This window comes from Ptychodera flava, chromosome 22, assembly GCF_041260155.1.
Source record: "Ptychodera flava strain L36383 chromosome 22, AS_Pfla_20210202, whole genome shotgun sequence".
NCBI classification, from domain to species: domain Eukaryota; kingdom Metazoa; phylum Hemichordata; class Enteropneusta; family Ptychoderidae; genus Ptychodera; species Ptychodera flava.
This window is the reverse complement of record NC_091949.1, coordinates 27,689,879-27,708,345: the sequence shown is the minus strand read 5'-3', so window position 1 is coordinate 27,708,345 and position 18,467 is coordinate 27,689,879. Positions and strand designations below refer to the sequence as shown.

Here is an 18,467-nt window from a genome sequence, read left to right as displayed (position 1 = left end):
TCAGGGTATAGGGTATCTACCAGCATCTAAGATTTGCCCTGCTAATCAATGCAGCAGATTGAGGCTGTAGGAGGACTGTGTACTTACTCTGTGGTTACAGCGGGTACAACAGGAGAGGCAGTTGCACTACCATTCTCACTGTCAAGTACAAACGGAGAAATGGCCCTGTCTTCATCTACCATTGCATCCCTGGGACTGAAATGAAAATTTGAAAAATTATCATCTTCCTGACAGTTCAACTCTGAATTCTAATACCATATATGTCCAATTATAAGACCCTGCTTGAGCATAAATTAACCCTCCCCCACTTTTACGTAATCTTCAACAATGCTATACCACTCCCTAGTTTAGTTCAAAACGTAAAAAGTTCACAACTCAAAAACTTACAATACTATGACTTAAGTAATCAGATATTTAAAGTTGTTGCTGATTGACCAACTAAGATTTAGAAAAGGCTTCACAGGCCATATTTCGATCGATGGTAGTTGTATTGGACTGCACATTGGCACTTTCAAGGTTGTGTGGTCTGTAGCACATGCAGAGCTGTAATGGACATGCTATTTGCTGTGCAAGTTGTGTAGGCATGTGTATGATGATGTGAATTATTTAGTGCTTAAAATTTCCTTTTAAACTGAGGAAAATCATTAAAGATGCTTAAATAATGTGACACTGACAATCCTGTGGTGGGACGACGGCAGGCAAAACAGTAATTTTTCCTTGTATTTTTGTTTCTGTGATCTGCTGTCAGGAACCTTTTGTCCCCATGCTCCCACAATACAATACCGTAGTACAATGGCCATCATGTTTCCTGATGTCAACGATGGTCCCGTTGCTACTTGATGCTCAAGATTTCATTGTTTTGAGCTAAAATTTTTCATCTGGGAAGAATTTTGACTGGTGACTATCGTGAATTCCATTGACATGTCATTATTTTACTTAACACTGACCTTTGTCCTCAGAAAGTTTGGTTGTTTTTACATGCATAAAATGCATGCATACACTGTGTGAACTGATACCATTTAGTTGAATACATGATTGACCGTCTGTTTGAATTTTCTCCGTCTTTCAAGAATTATTCCAAACTTTGATTCCACCAAACCATAATTTTGTTATAGCCAGAGATTGTTAAGGCAGTTTAATTTGAATAGGGATAAAAAATAGCATGTCAGTTACAAGGCTGAGAAATCATCGCTGTGTTTCCTCTTCTAGAAATGCTTGCCTATCAATATGTATGTACTTGTTATCATGTATGTTCAACTTTCATGCATGAGTTTGCCAGAATAGTCAATCAAGCCTTGCCCCTGGAAGTTTTCTCTACCTTCATGTATTGAAGTCTAGAGTTATGCTCAATAAATGAGAATATATTAGCATAAACTAGACGTGTCGGTAGAAATCATGGATTTGCTCGATTATAAGACCCTTGAAAATCACACCCATTTCTTGTTGCCAGCCCAGGGTACTTTAATCAGACGAACACAGCATTTGAGATGTTTGATATTTCAGCGTTGAGAGGGCAATACTTTGTTATAATATTTACACTGATACTAATCATATTTGTCACATTTCCTCCAAACTAGAATTACGTTACAAATACTATTGACAACTCATCATTGATATACTATTGACAATTAAATTATCATGGAAGTGACATTTACAGCTAAAGCCAGGGTGAAGATTTTATAGAGTTGGCTATTGACAGATAAGAAATGTGAAATATCTTTCTCCTTATCTCTCCTTATAAATCAAGAATACTGAGTTTGAAAGAGATTATTTCACTTATTGGAAGAAGAACCAACTTACAGTTAAACATACTGGACATGGCATTTTATCCATGCAGATCATTTTTCTTACACTCTGTGCGCTTAAAAGTACGTAAAAACCAGGTTTACTCTTAATGCTATCAGTCTGAAGATATCCCCTAAAAACACTATCCCATAGGAAGTCTGTGGGGAAAAGGTGTACGGGAATGGGATTGGACTCTTCTTGGATGTTGTGGATTTTGACTGTAATTTTGGAAAGGTTAACCCATTAAGTTCTATTATCCTGTAGAAATCCTAAGTTAATCCTGCAGGATAGTTTTCAAGTCAAATTGTACCCATATGATTCCTATAGGATAAGGACTGTAATAAGGAAATAAGTTTATATCTCTGCTGGTAATATCAGATCAATTGCCACCCAGGATATTTACCAAATAGACATTCCCACCAACTACTTTGGGCTATAGTTAGAGATAGGGTTAGGATAGGAGTCTGAGATGGCTCACAGTTCCAGGGTTTGGTATCTGAGAACCCTTTTAACATCAAGTTTGTGGGGAGTGGCTTTGTACAGCTGATTTGTACCTGTTTCTGTACAAAAAAATCTTTTCATTGTATACTTTGGATAAATCTTAACAAATAAATAAATAAAGTTGTTGTGTTTGTTTTGTATTCTGTTTTTGAGGATTTCTTGATGAAAAAGTACACAGGTTTTTTTTAAAACTTTATAAAAGAACATAAAATACTGTGAACTACTTCATTAAGGATGTGACTTATTTCCAAAGTTAAAGGAAGGTAAGTTGCAATAGGCATTGTCTTTTGCAAAATCTCATTACAGTAAACATTTTGCCTATAGTCGTTTTCCCATGTACCCCAAGCTGACAGTCACTATCCAAAAGCAAAGAATGGCCCAGCAAGAAGACAAGAGGATCAGGTTGGAGAATGAAATCAATGCCAGAATGTGTTGGTGATGTACATGAGCAAAATAGATGCAGCCGGCTCTAGAACATTTATCTTTTTAACACCTGATTACGTGAAAAGTCAACTTACACACGTCTCCTTGGTCTTTTGGGAGGGTGTACCAGATAGGAGGAGAGAGAAACACACAACATGTAGAGTGTTACAAACATGTAGGTTATACAAATACAAACATGTAACGGACCACAGCTGAAGTTAGCTTTTCCAAGTCACCAGGCTTGCATTTGGCACGTCCGCTTGCAGGTTTATAATAGTTACATGGTAATCAAGTACATTCATGAATATTTGTTCTTGTAGTTTTTACAGGTGTATGTAGAAATTCACTAGAAATTTTGCATGGGCAAAAGGCATGCAGAAGTTATAATTCAACCGTTTCCATGAAATGAGAAAATCTCAATGGGAATAATGATGTGAAACAAAAAAATATGTATTAATATTTAGAATGATGTTAGAATATGTGACATGAAAAAGTTAACTTGAAAAGCTATGAAACCAAATTGGACAAAAAAAATTATTGCAGCTTATGGTAAGAGGATGATGTTAGTGGAAAAACAGAATACATGTGTATTTGTCACGTTGGAGGTTAGGTCAGTGTGTCATGCTTACACAATATGAATGCAGGGAAACATACACATATACAACAGGTACAATATTTAACTTTCACATTTCTTTATGGGGATATTTACTGAACAGGACAATTCTAAGAATATTATCTGTGTTGAAAGCTGTATTGTATCAATGTTTCTCTCTCTTACAATAGTGTTACTGAATCTTTCATTTCTGTCATTGATAGAGAGTATTTTGATGGTCTCCAATCACATAACATGTGACATCCAAGACGTGAAAGGTGTAATATCAATTGATTGACAATGTTTGGCGACATAACAAAAGTTTTGCAGTACCTCTTGGAGACGAAGTAGTTGTTCATGGTAATGAGCCCACTGAAAATATCTGATTTGCAGAAAACTTTCGAAGAAGTGGGTTTGGAGATCTCAGAACAATAGCTTTTTGACGTGAAAATTGAAGTTGGTAGTACTTTTGGTAATCCAATTGATTTCACTCTAGGACATCTACCATTCAATAAATCATAATAGACAAAATGAGATAAATTCACACATCTACTTGTAGTGGCATTTTTAGAAGAATTTTTTTTTCAATCAGACATTACGTTTGAACATTTCATATTTCAATAGGTGAATGGGGACAGTTCCTTCCAATCATGATTTATGGCTAATTTTACAGGGGAAATAGTACATTGTTGACAACAAAGATATTATCTCTCATTTACCAACACAAATCATTCTGACAGAGTCGTATACATACGTATCCATTGGAAATATTGTAAAATTGTCAATTTCATACCTGCTGTTTTCAACTTCTGCAATGTTACAATCATTGTAGGCAATGGACAGTTTTTCATCACATGCTCTACAATTAATTCTGTTTGAAATTTTGAAACATTACAGCTTTGACATTACATTACATCTTATCAGGACAAAAAGGGTTTTCATACAATGGATTTTTACAAGGAAGTGGTACAACTTAGAAATGCAACTTATAACGATATACTTTACACAGGAAATCTAATACAATTTATGAGAATGCCATTCACATAAAGTTATCAAGGGTACTGTTCCAAAGAATATATTTTATCTGGACTGAAACAAAATATGTTCATAACAATTTTATTAAGGGATTTAATGAAGAACCCATTTATCAGAATTGACACATGAAGTATGATCAAAACAATTAACTGAGTTCAAGGGTCATGTTATATAAATTATCATGGTATTTTCACATATCTGTATTGGTCAAATCATTTATGTCATGGACAAAATTTGCCAAAATATTACCAATCATATTTTAACAACACCATATCAGACTTACAGTATTATATCTACATTCAACTTTGTCCAAGACACAAATCTGACAAGTGAGCAGTTTAAAACTAATAATACAGGTTTACTGTAATTTGAAAAATATAATTTTTATTGTGCCATAATTTCCATGTCTGTACAAATCCATACTCACCTAAGACTGCTAGCAGTATGTAAATGGCCTCTATCTACCTCTGAATCAGCTGGGGTCCATATATCCCCACCTTTGTCTGAGTAATTATTACTGTTATAATCTTTGGAATAATTGTCTCCAACCTAGAGAAATCGTCAATACAGAAAAGATGAAAATTGTTGATTTAGGTAATGCTATGTGGTCTGTATTATCTCACTTGTAGAATAGCATTTTGGTCAGGTCTATAAAACATATATGTCTTCAAGAATCCTTCAAGCAAGACAGATGTCAAGAAGCTACATGTAGCTTACAAATTCTCCCAAGCAGTGTGCTCTGTCTCATGTAATCACCTTCATTCCAATAGTTTACTCCGTCAGAAAAGATCAGATCTTTTAGCATAGTCAAAAAGGCACTGTCATTTAAACTGATTATAACTTTGGTAGTTTTAAGTGTGAGAAATTTGAGCAGTGCTTGTTACAATGCAACGGCAGCTACTATAAAATGTACATGATCTCAGCCGAACAGTTTATTATTTGGCAAATGACTGGAAAAAGAGATACGGTGTCTTTCTCAAACCATTCCGGCGGAATTGAGACGCATACATATCAATACGTCAGATACACAATGAATGCAAAAATATTTGCTAAAAGACAAGTAACTCATCAAGACTTTTTGGACACAAAGAGGAGAAATGAAAATGACTTTTTATTTGAATAAGAAATATTTTCATTAACTCTTTAGACAAGAATGAATTTGGTACGGCACTGTCCTCCTCTGTCGCTAAGTTGGATCACTTCACAGAGATATGAAGAAAACAATCATCTACAATTCTGACTCTCACTACTGTATACCCACCTTTAATTTATCTTTACCAGCTAATTTCTGTTTCTCGTATTCTTCAAATGGTATGGGCTTGGCCGGAGCCGTCTGCCTCTCATACTCTTCAAATGGTATAGGTTTGGCGGGTGGCACCCTGGGGACTTTAGCTTCTTGTACTTGTATGAATTTGGAACTATACGGAGACATTTCATCGTCCTTTTTGAATATATCATCATACTCTTCAATAAATGTTCTAACTATTTGGTTTGTTATGGCTTGTTCCCTGAGTCCTTCAAGGCCTTGTGTGCACCTGAAAAAAATTACAGAGTCGGACATGAAAGCTGAATTCATAATATTCAAATTAAGAGTATTCAAATGAGTAAACTAGGCAGGGCAGAAGCTGAATGGTATCATGTATATTTTGGTTTCAATTCTTCTTTGTACATGTTAACTTTTATTCACGACTAAGAAATGAATATTCGCACAGTCCAAATACTGACATGTTCACGGCAAACCCTTTTTTCTTTCAGCAAAACAGAGTAAAATCTTCCTTGTTAACGAATTTGCCAGTTAAAGTCGCCTAGACGCTCTTTCAACCCTTGGTTACAAAAGAAAGTTTTGCTATGCCATGTGTGGATGCGGTGTGCGCCTGGCTTGGCCAGACTGTTGAAGGCACATCAGCGTAAGGCAGAGGTAAGAAGGGGCACAGCAAATGACGGGCAGTGAGAGAGTCTAAAACTCATCTAGCTACTTTGAAGAATACACGTAATGCTCCCCAAGGCAAAGCTGAACAGTCTTGAGAGAATAACACACTTTCCTCTCTGCTTTCAGTTTACATCACAGTAAGTGGTAACTGATAGGCAAATGACAGCCTCCATACCCTGACAGCCTTGCGTCTTACTCCCATGCTACATTAGCAGGACATTAACCCTTTGAGCACTGTAATTTTTCCCGCCAAAATTTTAGTGCAACATTTTACTAATTTTTATGAATTTTTATGTAATTTTTTTGATAATTTTGGACCAAATGGACATCACATTTCATAGGCTACAGTTTTTTATCAAAATTTTGGCAAAAATCTGAAAAAAATTGACTGGAGTATATTTCATAAAGGTGACAAAAATGGACTTTGGCGCTCAAAGGGTTAACAATACATATCTGACAAAGTTTTCAAATCACTTTGGGAATAATATATGGTAGTAAAAGCTGATTTCCTTAAAGATTTTCACATGTAAGATGGAATGTGGCAGAGGACAGTCATTTAATAGGCTTTATTATTGTTACATAAAATGTAAATTCTGGGATTTTCATATTTTCTGGTACAAACAAAAAATATCACTTACCGAAATAGGTTTGGGCCAAAGACTATCGACAATGCATGGGCACTCATCTTATTGGTTTCTTCATGTAAACATACATTGACTAAAAATTTGATGATGTATTTCAAAATGGAGTAATTCTCTACTGGCAGCTGGGAAACTAATAATTTTAGGCGTCGTAAACACTCAACACTATCGGCATGGTATTCTGTATGAAAAGAAGACAAAAATGACTTACACTGAGAATAGATTTATGAACTGGCTACTGTTAGAAAATTTCATCACTGAAATTTTGCACTGACAAATTTGCTCGAGCAGATGACAGCTTGAGTAGCTAAGTGATGTAATGCCACGGGGGTTTGGTTCTGAAGCAATTTTCATTGGAATTACCTCCTTAGCACATCAAAGCAGTTATTATATTTGACAGCAGAAATACTGTCACAGTTCATACTGTTACATTATAATCCTTGTGTTCCTGAGCTTGGACTGAACACTGGCAAATGGAACGACCTTTGAGAATCCCATTTGTGACACAATTTATCAAGAGTTATCACCGGCAGGTCATGCTTTTGTACAAGACATTTACCGGAGATGAAAATTTTACATTTTAGTTTCAGACAAGGTAGGACACAAATACAATAATTCAGTATGCAGTTATATAGCTTGTGTCACTTTTGATAGTGATTTGTTAGATTTCTTGAAATTTCTTGGCTAAGTGAGCATTTTGATGAAAAGGGTTTGGCCAACATGCTTAGCCACTTATGTTAATAGCGCCCTCCTGTGGCAAGCATGAGCATAAGAAACAGCTACACAACACACGTAATAAGAAATATAAGAAACTCACTCTCTTGGGTTGAAACAAACTGCAAATGTAAGCTTTCTGGCACCACTGCATCTGGTAGTTCCCGTAGAAACAACTTAAGTAGCCCGGCAACCGCCATTACATCACCTGCATCTTCGAGGTCAGCATCGCCAGACTTGTCAAAAGATGTTTTTAATCTTTCCACGACCCTGGCATTTCCATTGATTCGAAAGATACCCTCGTGACCAATCCCTAAAAAAATGATGTAAATTAGAGTGAGATGCATGCCAGGTTTTTAAGGGTTGGATGCATGCAAAGTACACTAAATTAATTAGCTACATATGTAGATGCACACGCATAAATTATGAACTGTTCATCTTGATTTGTATGGGTTCACTATCGGTTAAGAAGTCATGAGAAAATATGCACAATGAGAGGAAGTATGTACCATGCATAACTTCCTTTTCAAAAGTACCAAGTATTACATCATACTCAAGTCAACAGTTCTGTGACATCATCACAGACAACACAGTAACAGACCCAGGCAATGACCTAAACACGGTCTAAAGTTTGTATACATTCAAAATCTTGGGGAATGGCACGCCTTAAAAAACATCTTAACCATTAGGAGAGGTTACTTTTCAAGTTTCACTACTGTATCTTGCTAAAGTAAACAATTAAACAATAATAACTGCCTTATATCTTTTATAGCACTGCTCAGAAAAAGTCAACATTGTTGAATGATATTACAAGAAAACACAATTTCATTGCAGGAGAATACTACATCATCACATTATATGGCCATTAGAACTATCACGTTAGAAAATATCCTCTGATTCATTAAATCTTTCGATGCTATTTCCTTCCAATTTTCCCTCTCACTAACATGTTGTCCTGAGATAAATGTACAATGTACTTCCATCACGCCACAAGAATCCACAATCATTTAAGTCACATCACACTACAACAGTATCTGTAAAAACAAACTTTCTGGCTGCATTTTGCTGGATGCTTTCTGGATCCAATTTGCTAGATCCAAGTGTTGGATAGTCCAGCTCGAAATGTCCTACCATTTACCTTCACATGCATTCAACGAAGTAAGATTTGGCAATATAATGCATGCTCTGCAAACATGGTCAAGATTGATGAATGTTTTGTGGTGTTGATGCTGTGATCATAGCATGCCTATTCTGAATATCTATTAACCTGTTCAACCCCAAATCCTTGTAAACAGGTCCACACTCACGAATAATATCAATAGGTTTGGGCTAAACCATCCTTCTGAAAGGATTAAAAGTCATCACTCTATGATCCATTAGTCTGAATCTGCTGACGGCAAAGCTTCTCAGGTATTAAAGTTCAACACAACCTCTGTTTAGAGTTACTGTTTTCCAATATACCATATCCTGCTAGAATAATTTAAATTCTAACCCTTTAACCACCAGACTTCCATTTATCCCCACTGTTTTCAAAAGTTGGGTGGACCCACATGCGAGAAGTAGAGTGAAATTTTATCACTAGCATCACAATATTATGTGGCTTGGGCTACTTCAGAAATCACACTTACTGAATGGAATTGGGGGAAAAGAGCAGCTTCTCTGAGTTAGGAAATAATGAATATTTGAAAGACTTACCATGGTTGTTGATGAATTCCACCACTTTGGTGATGATCAGCGGGATATGCACTTCTCCATCGCGCCCTTTCCGACATAGCTCTTCCAGAGGTACTCCGAATATCTTGTTGTTGATTTTCTTCTTAGTGAGAGGGGAACTCAGTATTTTCATCATCTTGTCCTCCTGTTTCCTATTCACCCCTTGGGCCTGAAACAAGAACACAAGAAAGATATACATAATTAATGTGGACAAGAATGACAATTGAAAACTTTCTAATTATTATTACTATTACTAAAGTTTCTTTCAGACAATGTGTCTATAGCAGTATACATAAAATGATACTGAGATGATAAAAAACCAATAGGATATAAAGATAAATGAAATAAATAATTTTGGAAAAGAGTTAAATTGTATACAACTGCTTCCTCAAGACACGGAAAATCTTACTGTGGCAATTCCAGTCTGATTTACATATGGCAGAAATCAATGCGTTTGAAGATTTATCAATTCTACATTTACAGTTGTAAATACTATGTTGGATAACTTCCCCATGAGACATTACTGGTATGTTGTTAAACACAAAAATTTTTGAAGACGAACGCAATACACAGCATTTCCACAAAATTTTTTTAAGAATAAAAGATGTGTTTGTAAGGGTTCTGTAATTATACAAATGCAGTGAAGCTATAGCGTTGAAAGTAATTGCCCACAAGGGCGTTAGATTCAAGAGAATTATATTCACAAATGATGAACCAATATAAAAGTGCAGGCATCATACTGGTTTATCAATACGCTACTGAACAACTATTGCCTATGATATGTCAATAATGCCTTCTATTCTGAACAGTAATTTCTGCGGCAGTGTCATTAATCACATATTTTACTTAAATGCAAGTCATAACACCGAACACTGCAACCTCACTGACTTATTTCTGCATTGGCAATAAAATTTCAGAAGCTTGGAATAACGTGGTGATCTTCTAGGCATAAAGCCAACAGAAGGAAAATGAAAGTGCGATATTTAATACAACGAAAATACATCAATCTGTGACACATCAAGGACTAGGTAGAGTTATTATTCTTCACAAGTGTTCCCCTGAGAGACTGCACCAGCCTTGGCTGTGATAGTACACTTGTATATTATGGTAATTGCAGGCCATTACAATGATTGGAAATTCCCATGGGTAATACTCTTAATCAAGCGTTATAGGAAAGGTAACATGTTTCTCCTGTAAGGTTATTGTAATGTATAACAGACTTTAATACGCCTGCATTCATGTCCACAGGCATCATCATATATCTTACTTTTATTGTTCTCTCGCCTTTCTGATTTTCAAACAAAGCAATATCAGTTACTCAAACAGCTATAAAAATATTCATTTATCGTTAAATCTGGCATTACGACACAATATCTAATTTGTCATCACTTTTTAAAAGAAGGAATTCACATTTTCACTTGTTTAAGTTTATCACTTTGTCACTGTGAAAGGGAACAAACAGACTGTGAATTCTATACGCTGATTTTCCACATTACTAGAACATCACCCTAAGTGCTATGCATCGTTTTAAAATAGCGTTTCTTCACTGTTTGCAACGTGTAAAACTGGCGGAATATTTTAACCCTGGTTGAAGAATGATAAGCCAAGTATACAAGCAAGTGAAAGCTATTGTTTGTACAAACCTACTTAACAGTCTACGAGTTCCCTTCCGATCAGTGACCTTCATCAGTAATATACTAAATTCAGCTCAGGTGCAAGTTGACCTGAGAAGTGCAGTCCTTCAGCCTGACCGGCCACTCACACTGAACTAAACTGACAGTCAGTATTTTGATGTGAAATCGAATACCGCTTTGACATGAACTTTTTCATTAATGGATGCTGGTATTAAAATGAAAGGGATATTTTGACATTCTGAAGATTTGACTGCAAAGTGAGATTTTGCTTGTCACTGACATCCGTATCTTGTTGGAGTGAAAACAGTTCCATGATGACAGGGAACAAAATGCTAATATGTTTCCCACAAGAGTTAATGTACATGTAAGTCTATAGGTGGGAAATACCGTACAGCAAGCATGTAAAAATTTCCTTTCCATCCAAGGCTTCATCGGGTTCTCAGCTTACAAGTAGATGGGCTCCTATGAATTCTCATCTCTGGTGAAATTTTCTACGCTTGCTGAAATTGACACGTTTATGACGCCATCTTAAATTTTCTTTTCATACTTTACTTTGAGAAAAGAATTTAGGTTGAAAGTACCCTGCCATTTTTGTCTCTATCATAAAAATTTTTTAATGTCTGATATTTGCTCTTCTGTGAATTGATACATCCCTCTTAAATGCTTATGCACGCTGAGGTATTTTACATAATAGGTGTCACAGGTTAGTGTTCAATAAAACTGGATATAAATACATGTGGAATATTATCTTGCCATATATACATCTGAGAATTCTGCACAAAGTATTGGATTAAATGGCTAGGACAAATTAATGCTGGTCAAAGTATTGGATAATTGCCAGCACAAATTCTACTCAAAGTATTGGATAGATGCTAGGACGGATTGCTGGGGAAATACAAAGATATCATTACTTGGTGAAATTACTTCATCAATTTTGATATTTCTATATTTCACTTTAAAAGTGCAGCAGTTACTGGTACATGTGACCAATTGTATATAAGAACCTTTAAGCCTACAGTATCAGTTAATAAGGCTTTCATTTGTAGCCATCAGAGAATTGTACACAATAGCTTTAAAGGTACCTTTACCGTATACTACATGTAATTATTTCATTGAAGAATCAGAAAACCTATGAAATGGTTAACAAATGTGAAGGAATATTTGAAAACAAAATGAAAACTACATATTTTATACATTTTTGAATAAAAATTGATGATATACACTTTAAGGTCTCAGATCAGACAGGGCACATACTGTAGAACATCATCAACATTTAAATATGTCATCTTGTCCAGATGATACTTGCAACATATGATGGACTCTTGAAAAGAGTGCGCACATGTTCATGTCTGACTATGATTATCAAATTCACTGTACGCATAATGGGCAAGGCGACTGCTGCAAATGAGCCATGCGGTGTACTCTCTATCCTTTACTGCTAGATATAGCCAAAATTTTAATTTCCCTGAGGCGAGTCAGATTTGGAGAGAGAGAAAGACAGAACCGCTGTGCAATCATTCATTCATTGGCTGTAAATGAGTGTTCCATTTATGGAACACTCAAATGAAAGAACACGCTGGGGAGGTCACACATTTACGCTCTCTACCTTAATTTCTGCTAACATGTCCCCTGCTGCTCAGTAAGAATATCTCTCAAATCAACTTCTGCTGAACCAAAATCTATCTTAACTATGGAGAAATATGAAATATCTTGGAACTCTCTACATGACAAACATAAGCCCTGCTTCATTTTGAACACAATTTTACATTTCAATATTACATCCTCACTTCATGACACCCATTGTATTTTGAACCAAGTCATGTTCACTCATATTACACTAGGCCACCGGCATGTATGTTTGTATCTTGATACCTCATACTTGAGAATACTGAGATCATACTAATCCATGTGGCTGGCAGCGGTACATGTATGTTATCTAATAGGGTTACATTTCTGTTGAATAGACACCCTTGAAATGCAAAGTATAGTTGTACCTGGGCCCACTGTTCTACATTTACACACTTGATACTGCTATAAAACTAGTTGAAATTTAACAAAGACAAAATGCACACATGTCAGGAAGAAATCAGGTCTGCATACTGGGATCAAAGATAGTTACATGGTAACACTGGTGATCTGATTTTATGTGAAAACAATCTAGCTTTTGTACAATATTAAACAAGAAAGTTGGAACAATTCTTTTCTCTGTGTATTGATAATCCTTACCTAGATAAATATATTATGACATAACACAGAAAATATGAAAAAAACCCAGCCTGCCATCTTCAATTCAATACATCAAATTCAAGGCACTACCTGCTTTTGATGCTTTTCAAAATGCCGTTACCATGACAACACAAACCTGACCCCTCCTGCTATAATAACACAGAATCATTCCCAGTATATGAAGTTAACATGAGCAGTTATTAGTGACATTCCAATCTCAGATATCATTGTACAAAACTCAAGGTTATGAAACAATTGAAATCATAATATAGCTCCACCTTATCACATTACTACCTGGGGGAGTGAGTACAGAGAATAAAAAGAAGAATCAAGATAGCTATCAAATTTCAATGAGGTAAAATCATCACTCTTCAGGATTGTATTTCCTGGCGGCCATCTTGTTGTCATCAAGGGGGTTATAAAATTGGACATCTGTTGTGTATCTAAAATGGGGTTTTGTTTATTTAAAATTTTATCTGGCACAAAATCAAGATCTAATTTTTGCTCACAAGATGAATGTAGGGCATCTCTGAGAAATGAGAATTTTTATAGCCTACAATGCTAACATAGAAACCATTTGAGGCTAATTTTCTATATGGGAAAGTGATCAAAAGAAACAATGGGAAATGCGATTTTTGACATGTATACCATACGTGTTTTCAAATTCAAACTCAGAGAAATATCATATATCCATTTGGATCCACTGATTACCAATGATGTATCGCTGCAATCATGTGAATTTGTAAACAAACATACCGGTACATCTACAAGGTTCCTGTTATCATTGTATCTAAACCATTTTTAAGACCAGTGTAATTCAATATAAATACAAGTCATTCACTGTTTGAGGACTGAATCAGAGAACTGTTAATCTGGTATAATGCTTTTAAACTATGGATCATTTGGGCAGGACCATAGGTTTGTACTCAATGTTTGATGTTGATTATTCTTTTATCTTCAATATTTTTATTAACTTTATATCTCTACATCTTCTGTTGGATTGTTTTTTGGTACCATACACTGGTACAGTGGTAGCTATTTAGGGCTTATTACACAAAGTTTGGTCGATAACGTACCATATTCAAGTGATGTGTCCGCATTTTGACGAGTTGCACAGCATCGAGTCAAAATACGGACACATCACGACATATCACACAGCATGTATGATAATCTATGGTAGTATACTTAGTAGCAGCAGATGAAAGCGTCACAAGATTCCTCTTTCACATCATCCACACATACTGTACTCAAACGATGTCCACTACAAACATTTGTCAAAAAGAAAATGTTGAGCTACTCAATCTACTGCTCCAACCTCTTAGATATTATTGAAATCAAAACATCTATAACAAGTCATCGTTGATGACACAGTCCCCACTTGTTAATGGGTACTTTGATTACAAGTCCTCAGAGAGGATAGAGTCCTCTTCATTAATTAGGTCTGTGATAAAAATACTTTGATACAGATGGCACTCAATGGCCAAGAATGAGTTCCATGGTGATGAAAACATAAACCAATGTAGGCCACCATCCTAAAGTTCATAAAATGAGTCAACTAGGAATTAATCAACAGGGTGTTGCAAAACATTTTTGCATACAATCCTAATACTTAATAGATTATCACTGGTACCATATTTCATGAAGTTTGATGCAGTATTTACACAAACTATGAGATCAACATCTGTATCAAGTTTCATCAAATTTGACGTTGTATTAATTTGTGGCTATATCACTCTAATTAGGAAAGTTCATTACATATGCAATTACAAATTAATTAAAATGACACTGATAAATGTCTTTTTCAATGTTAAAGCAATGTGAGCTTAATATCTATGCACAGTTTCATGAAATTTGGTGCAGTATTTCTTGACATATCAGCCTACTTACAAAACTTCAATAATTGACATGTTACTGCTACATGACGTGAAACAAATTGACGAGCATATGTATGAAATAGGTCAATGTCCTTGTACCAACTTTGAATGATACTGGTGGAAATATGTCTGAGTTATGGCTCTGTACATTAGAAAATTGTAACAAAATCACCGCCATGCAGCGATATTTGATCTTACTGTTTAAAAAATCAACACGTACCGTATATGTATTACATAAGTCAATGTCCATGTACCAAAATTGAATAAGATCAGTTGAGACTTGCCAGAGTTATGGCTCTCGACATGAAACAACCATAACAAAATTGCCACCATGTGGCCATATTTGACCACCTTGTGAAACCAATCGACATACATATGTATAAATAAGTCAATGTCCTTGTACCAACTTTGAATAAGTTCGCTGGGTACATGTCTGAGTTATGGTTCCGGACATGAAAAAATCGGAAAAAAAATGGCCACACGGCGGCCATATTGGATTGTATCACAAAACAAATCAATGTGCATATGTATGACATAGGTCAATGTCCTTGCACTAAGTTTGAATAAAATTGGTGAATAAAATCGTACGTGTCCAAAGGACGTGAACAAATTGTAACAAAATGGCTGCCATGCAGCCATATTGGATCATATCATGAAACAAATTGACGTACATATGTATGACATAGGTTAATGTCATTGTACAAACTTTGAATAAAATCGGTTGAGATATGCCTGAGTATTATGGCTCTGTACATGAAAAAATCGTAACAAAATGGCCACACGGCAGCCATATTGGATCATATCACAAAACAAATTGACATGCATATCTATGACATTGGTCAATGTCCTTGTACCAACTTTGAAAAAAATCGGTTGAAACATGTCTGAGTTATGGCTCTGTACATGACAAAATCATAATAAAATGGCTGCCTAGCGGCCATATTGGATCGTATCACAAAACAAATTGACGTGCATATGTATCACATAGGTCAATGTCCTTGTGCAAACTTTAAATAAAATCGGTTGAGATATGTTTGAGTTATGGCTCTGTACATGAAAAATTGTAACAAAATGGCCACACGGCAGCCATATTGGATCGTATCACAAAACAATTGACACGCATATCTATTACAGTGGTCAATATCCTTGTACCAACTTTGAAAAAAATCGGTTGAAACATGTCTGACTTATGGCTCTGTACATGAAAAAATCGTAATAAAATGGCCGCCTGGCGGCCATATTGGATCGTATCACAAAACAAAGTGACGTGCATATCTATGACATTGGTCAATGTCCTTGTACCAACTTTGAATAAATTCAGTTGAAACATGTCTGAGTTATGGCTTTGTACATGAAAAAATCGTAATAAAATGGCCGCCTGGCAGCCATATTGGATCGTATCACAAAACAAATCGACATGCATATCTATGACATTGGTCAATGTCCTTGTACCAACTTTGAATAAAATCGGTTGAAACATGTCTGAGTTATGGCTTTGTACATGAAAAAATCGTAATAAAATGGCCGCCTGGCGGCCATATTGGATCGTATCACAAAACAAATCGACGTGCATCTGTATGACATATGAAGTAATCCTTGTACCAAGTTTGAATGAAATCACTCCTTGCATCTCTGAGATATCTGCGTGAACGGACGGACGGACGCACACACGCACGCACGCACGCACGGACGCACGCACGGACATGACCAAACCTATAAGTCCCCCCGGACACCTAACAAATTACATGCTATTTCAATATACACAGAGTTCAAATACAGCTTCTAACATTCTAAAAGCGGCCTGCATGTCTATGATATTGTGCGCCTTTACCTTCTCCAAATAAATCTATTGTTCGTTGAGTCAAGAACTGTGGAACGCAATAGTATGTAAACAGAAGCCAGTGGTTCACTCTTTTAGATTAATCTGACATGATATCAGGTTTGTTAAAAGGCCCAGCAGCACCCAAAGTACTGTGAAGTCTAGTCATGCACATGATTGGCCACTATATTGCTTTCACCGCCATTCAGCCAGTAACTTCAAATTGCTCTTGAAAGCTGCCCCATTGATACTTCAATAATGTTCTCAAAACTGAATAGTTATTGATTGAAGTACTATACTGCCTTGGCAATATTGACGCTTTTAACTAATTAGTCAGTCTCAGAGTGTCAGTCTGAGAGTAAACATGAACATACCGGTACTATGGGAAAACAGGTACAATTTCCATTTTTTTTACATGCATGGGCTATTTACGCGATATGAAAGACTTTTCTAATGCAATGTAATGGAAGGGCATTATCAGGCTGTGTTGCCATTGCACATGTAACTTTTTGCATTCAGCAAATTTATTCTGACGTAAAGATTTATATCAAATGTGCCACATTATCATACTGTCATCACAGATATACTGGAAGCACTCACAAATATTTCCACAGTGCATAACTAGTTAGACTGAAAGATTCCGTCGTGTGCGGGCGCTCCGGCGCACTGCGACCTACGACCCTTTACCCTTTACCCTTTTTTGTGGTAAAGGGTCGTAGGTCGCAGTGCGCCGGAGCGCCTGCACGCGACGGAATCTTTCAGTCTAATAACTAGTCAGCTGCATATTAATCCATGCATGAATAAAATGTCTCTACCGGTATACATACTAGTACTGAGGGGCTAATTCCTGCATTTATAAGCGTAATACTGTTTATATCATAAAACATCTTTTGCTTATCTTGGAAACACTTGGTGGAAATTGTATTGCTGATCATAAAGGATGCATAAATCTTGACTACGCTGTCTAAAAGCATATTATATCTCTGTATATTGTGACAGTGTCACATTATCCAACTGACCTTAAACTGTTGTTTTTAAGTATTACAAATGTATAAAAAATATTGTCTAGTTGTTTCAATAAGAAAGTCGTTCAATTATGAGAAAGTTTGAAATTCATTGTAACACTTGATGATGTGTTGGCAGAGGTATTTATGGTTGAAACTGAAGGAAGATATGGAATTGAGGAAGTATTGAAGATTAAGTATACCATCACAGTTATGAAGCATAGATTGTCAAACAGAATTATGCTGACTGCAATTTGATAAACGATACTGTATCATCTATGGTTATATCTCAGCCTGGTAATTAATTTTTTTTCAAATTGAAGGCATACTGTCCATTCTACACAGAAAGGGAAAATGCAGTAGCTCACATAAGCTGTCTCTTTCCTCATGGGTTGAAACCAAACATTTTCATAGATGGCTAAAATAAGTGCACACTGGTAAATGCATGCAGTTCTGGTAAAAATGTTCTTATTGTGAACTTGACAGACACCTGTACCAACATGTAAAGTGTGAAGTTCATGGCTTTCATACCACTCAACTACAATAACCATGATATTACAAAACTTGAGTGATTGC

The 18,467-nt window shown here is 35.9% G+C and overlaps 1 protein-coding gene across 26 annotated transcripts in view; it reads right to left on the bottom strand.

The window, feature by feature from the left end:
* The window catches only part of LOC139123108 (protein FAM13A-like), a 93,169-nt gene that overhangs the window by 26,101 nt on the left and 48,601 nt on the right, over positions 1-18,467 (bottom strand). For 15 of the 26 annotated variants that reach the window (XR_011549580.1, XR_011549582.1, XR_011549583.1 and 12 more), the window contains 7 exons: positions 9,317-9,503; positions 7,725-7,934; positions 6,905-7,088; positions 5,598-5,871; positions 4,764-4,885; positions 2,805-2,819; positions 88-195 (listed from right to left, as the gene is read on the bottom strand). Coding sequence is in view for 16 of the 26 variants with exons in the window: in XM_070689107.1 (XP_070545208.1) it covers positions 88-195; positions 2,805-2,819; positions 4,764-4,885; positions 5,598-5,871; positions 6,905-7,088; positions 7,725-7,934; positions 9,317-9,503 (1,100 nt within the window). In the remaining 10 variants the exon portion in view is untranslated. Of the gene's footprint in view, positions 1-87; positions 196-2,804; positions 2,820-3,634; positions 3,813-4,763; positions 4,886-5,597; positions 5,872-6,904; positions 7,089-7,724; positions 7,935-9,316; positions 9,504-18,467 lie in introns of those variants that run through there. The other 11 variants (XR_011549586.1, XR_011549588.1, XR_011549589.1 and 8 more) reach the window with 2 other exon arrangements.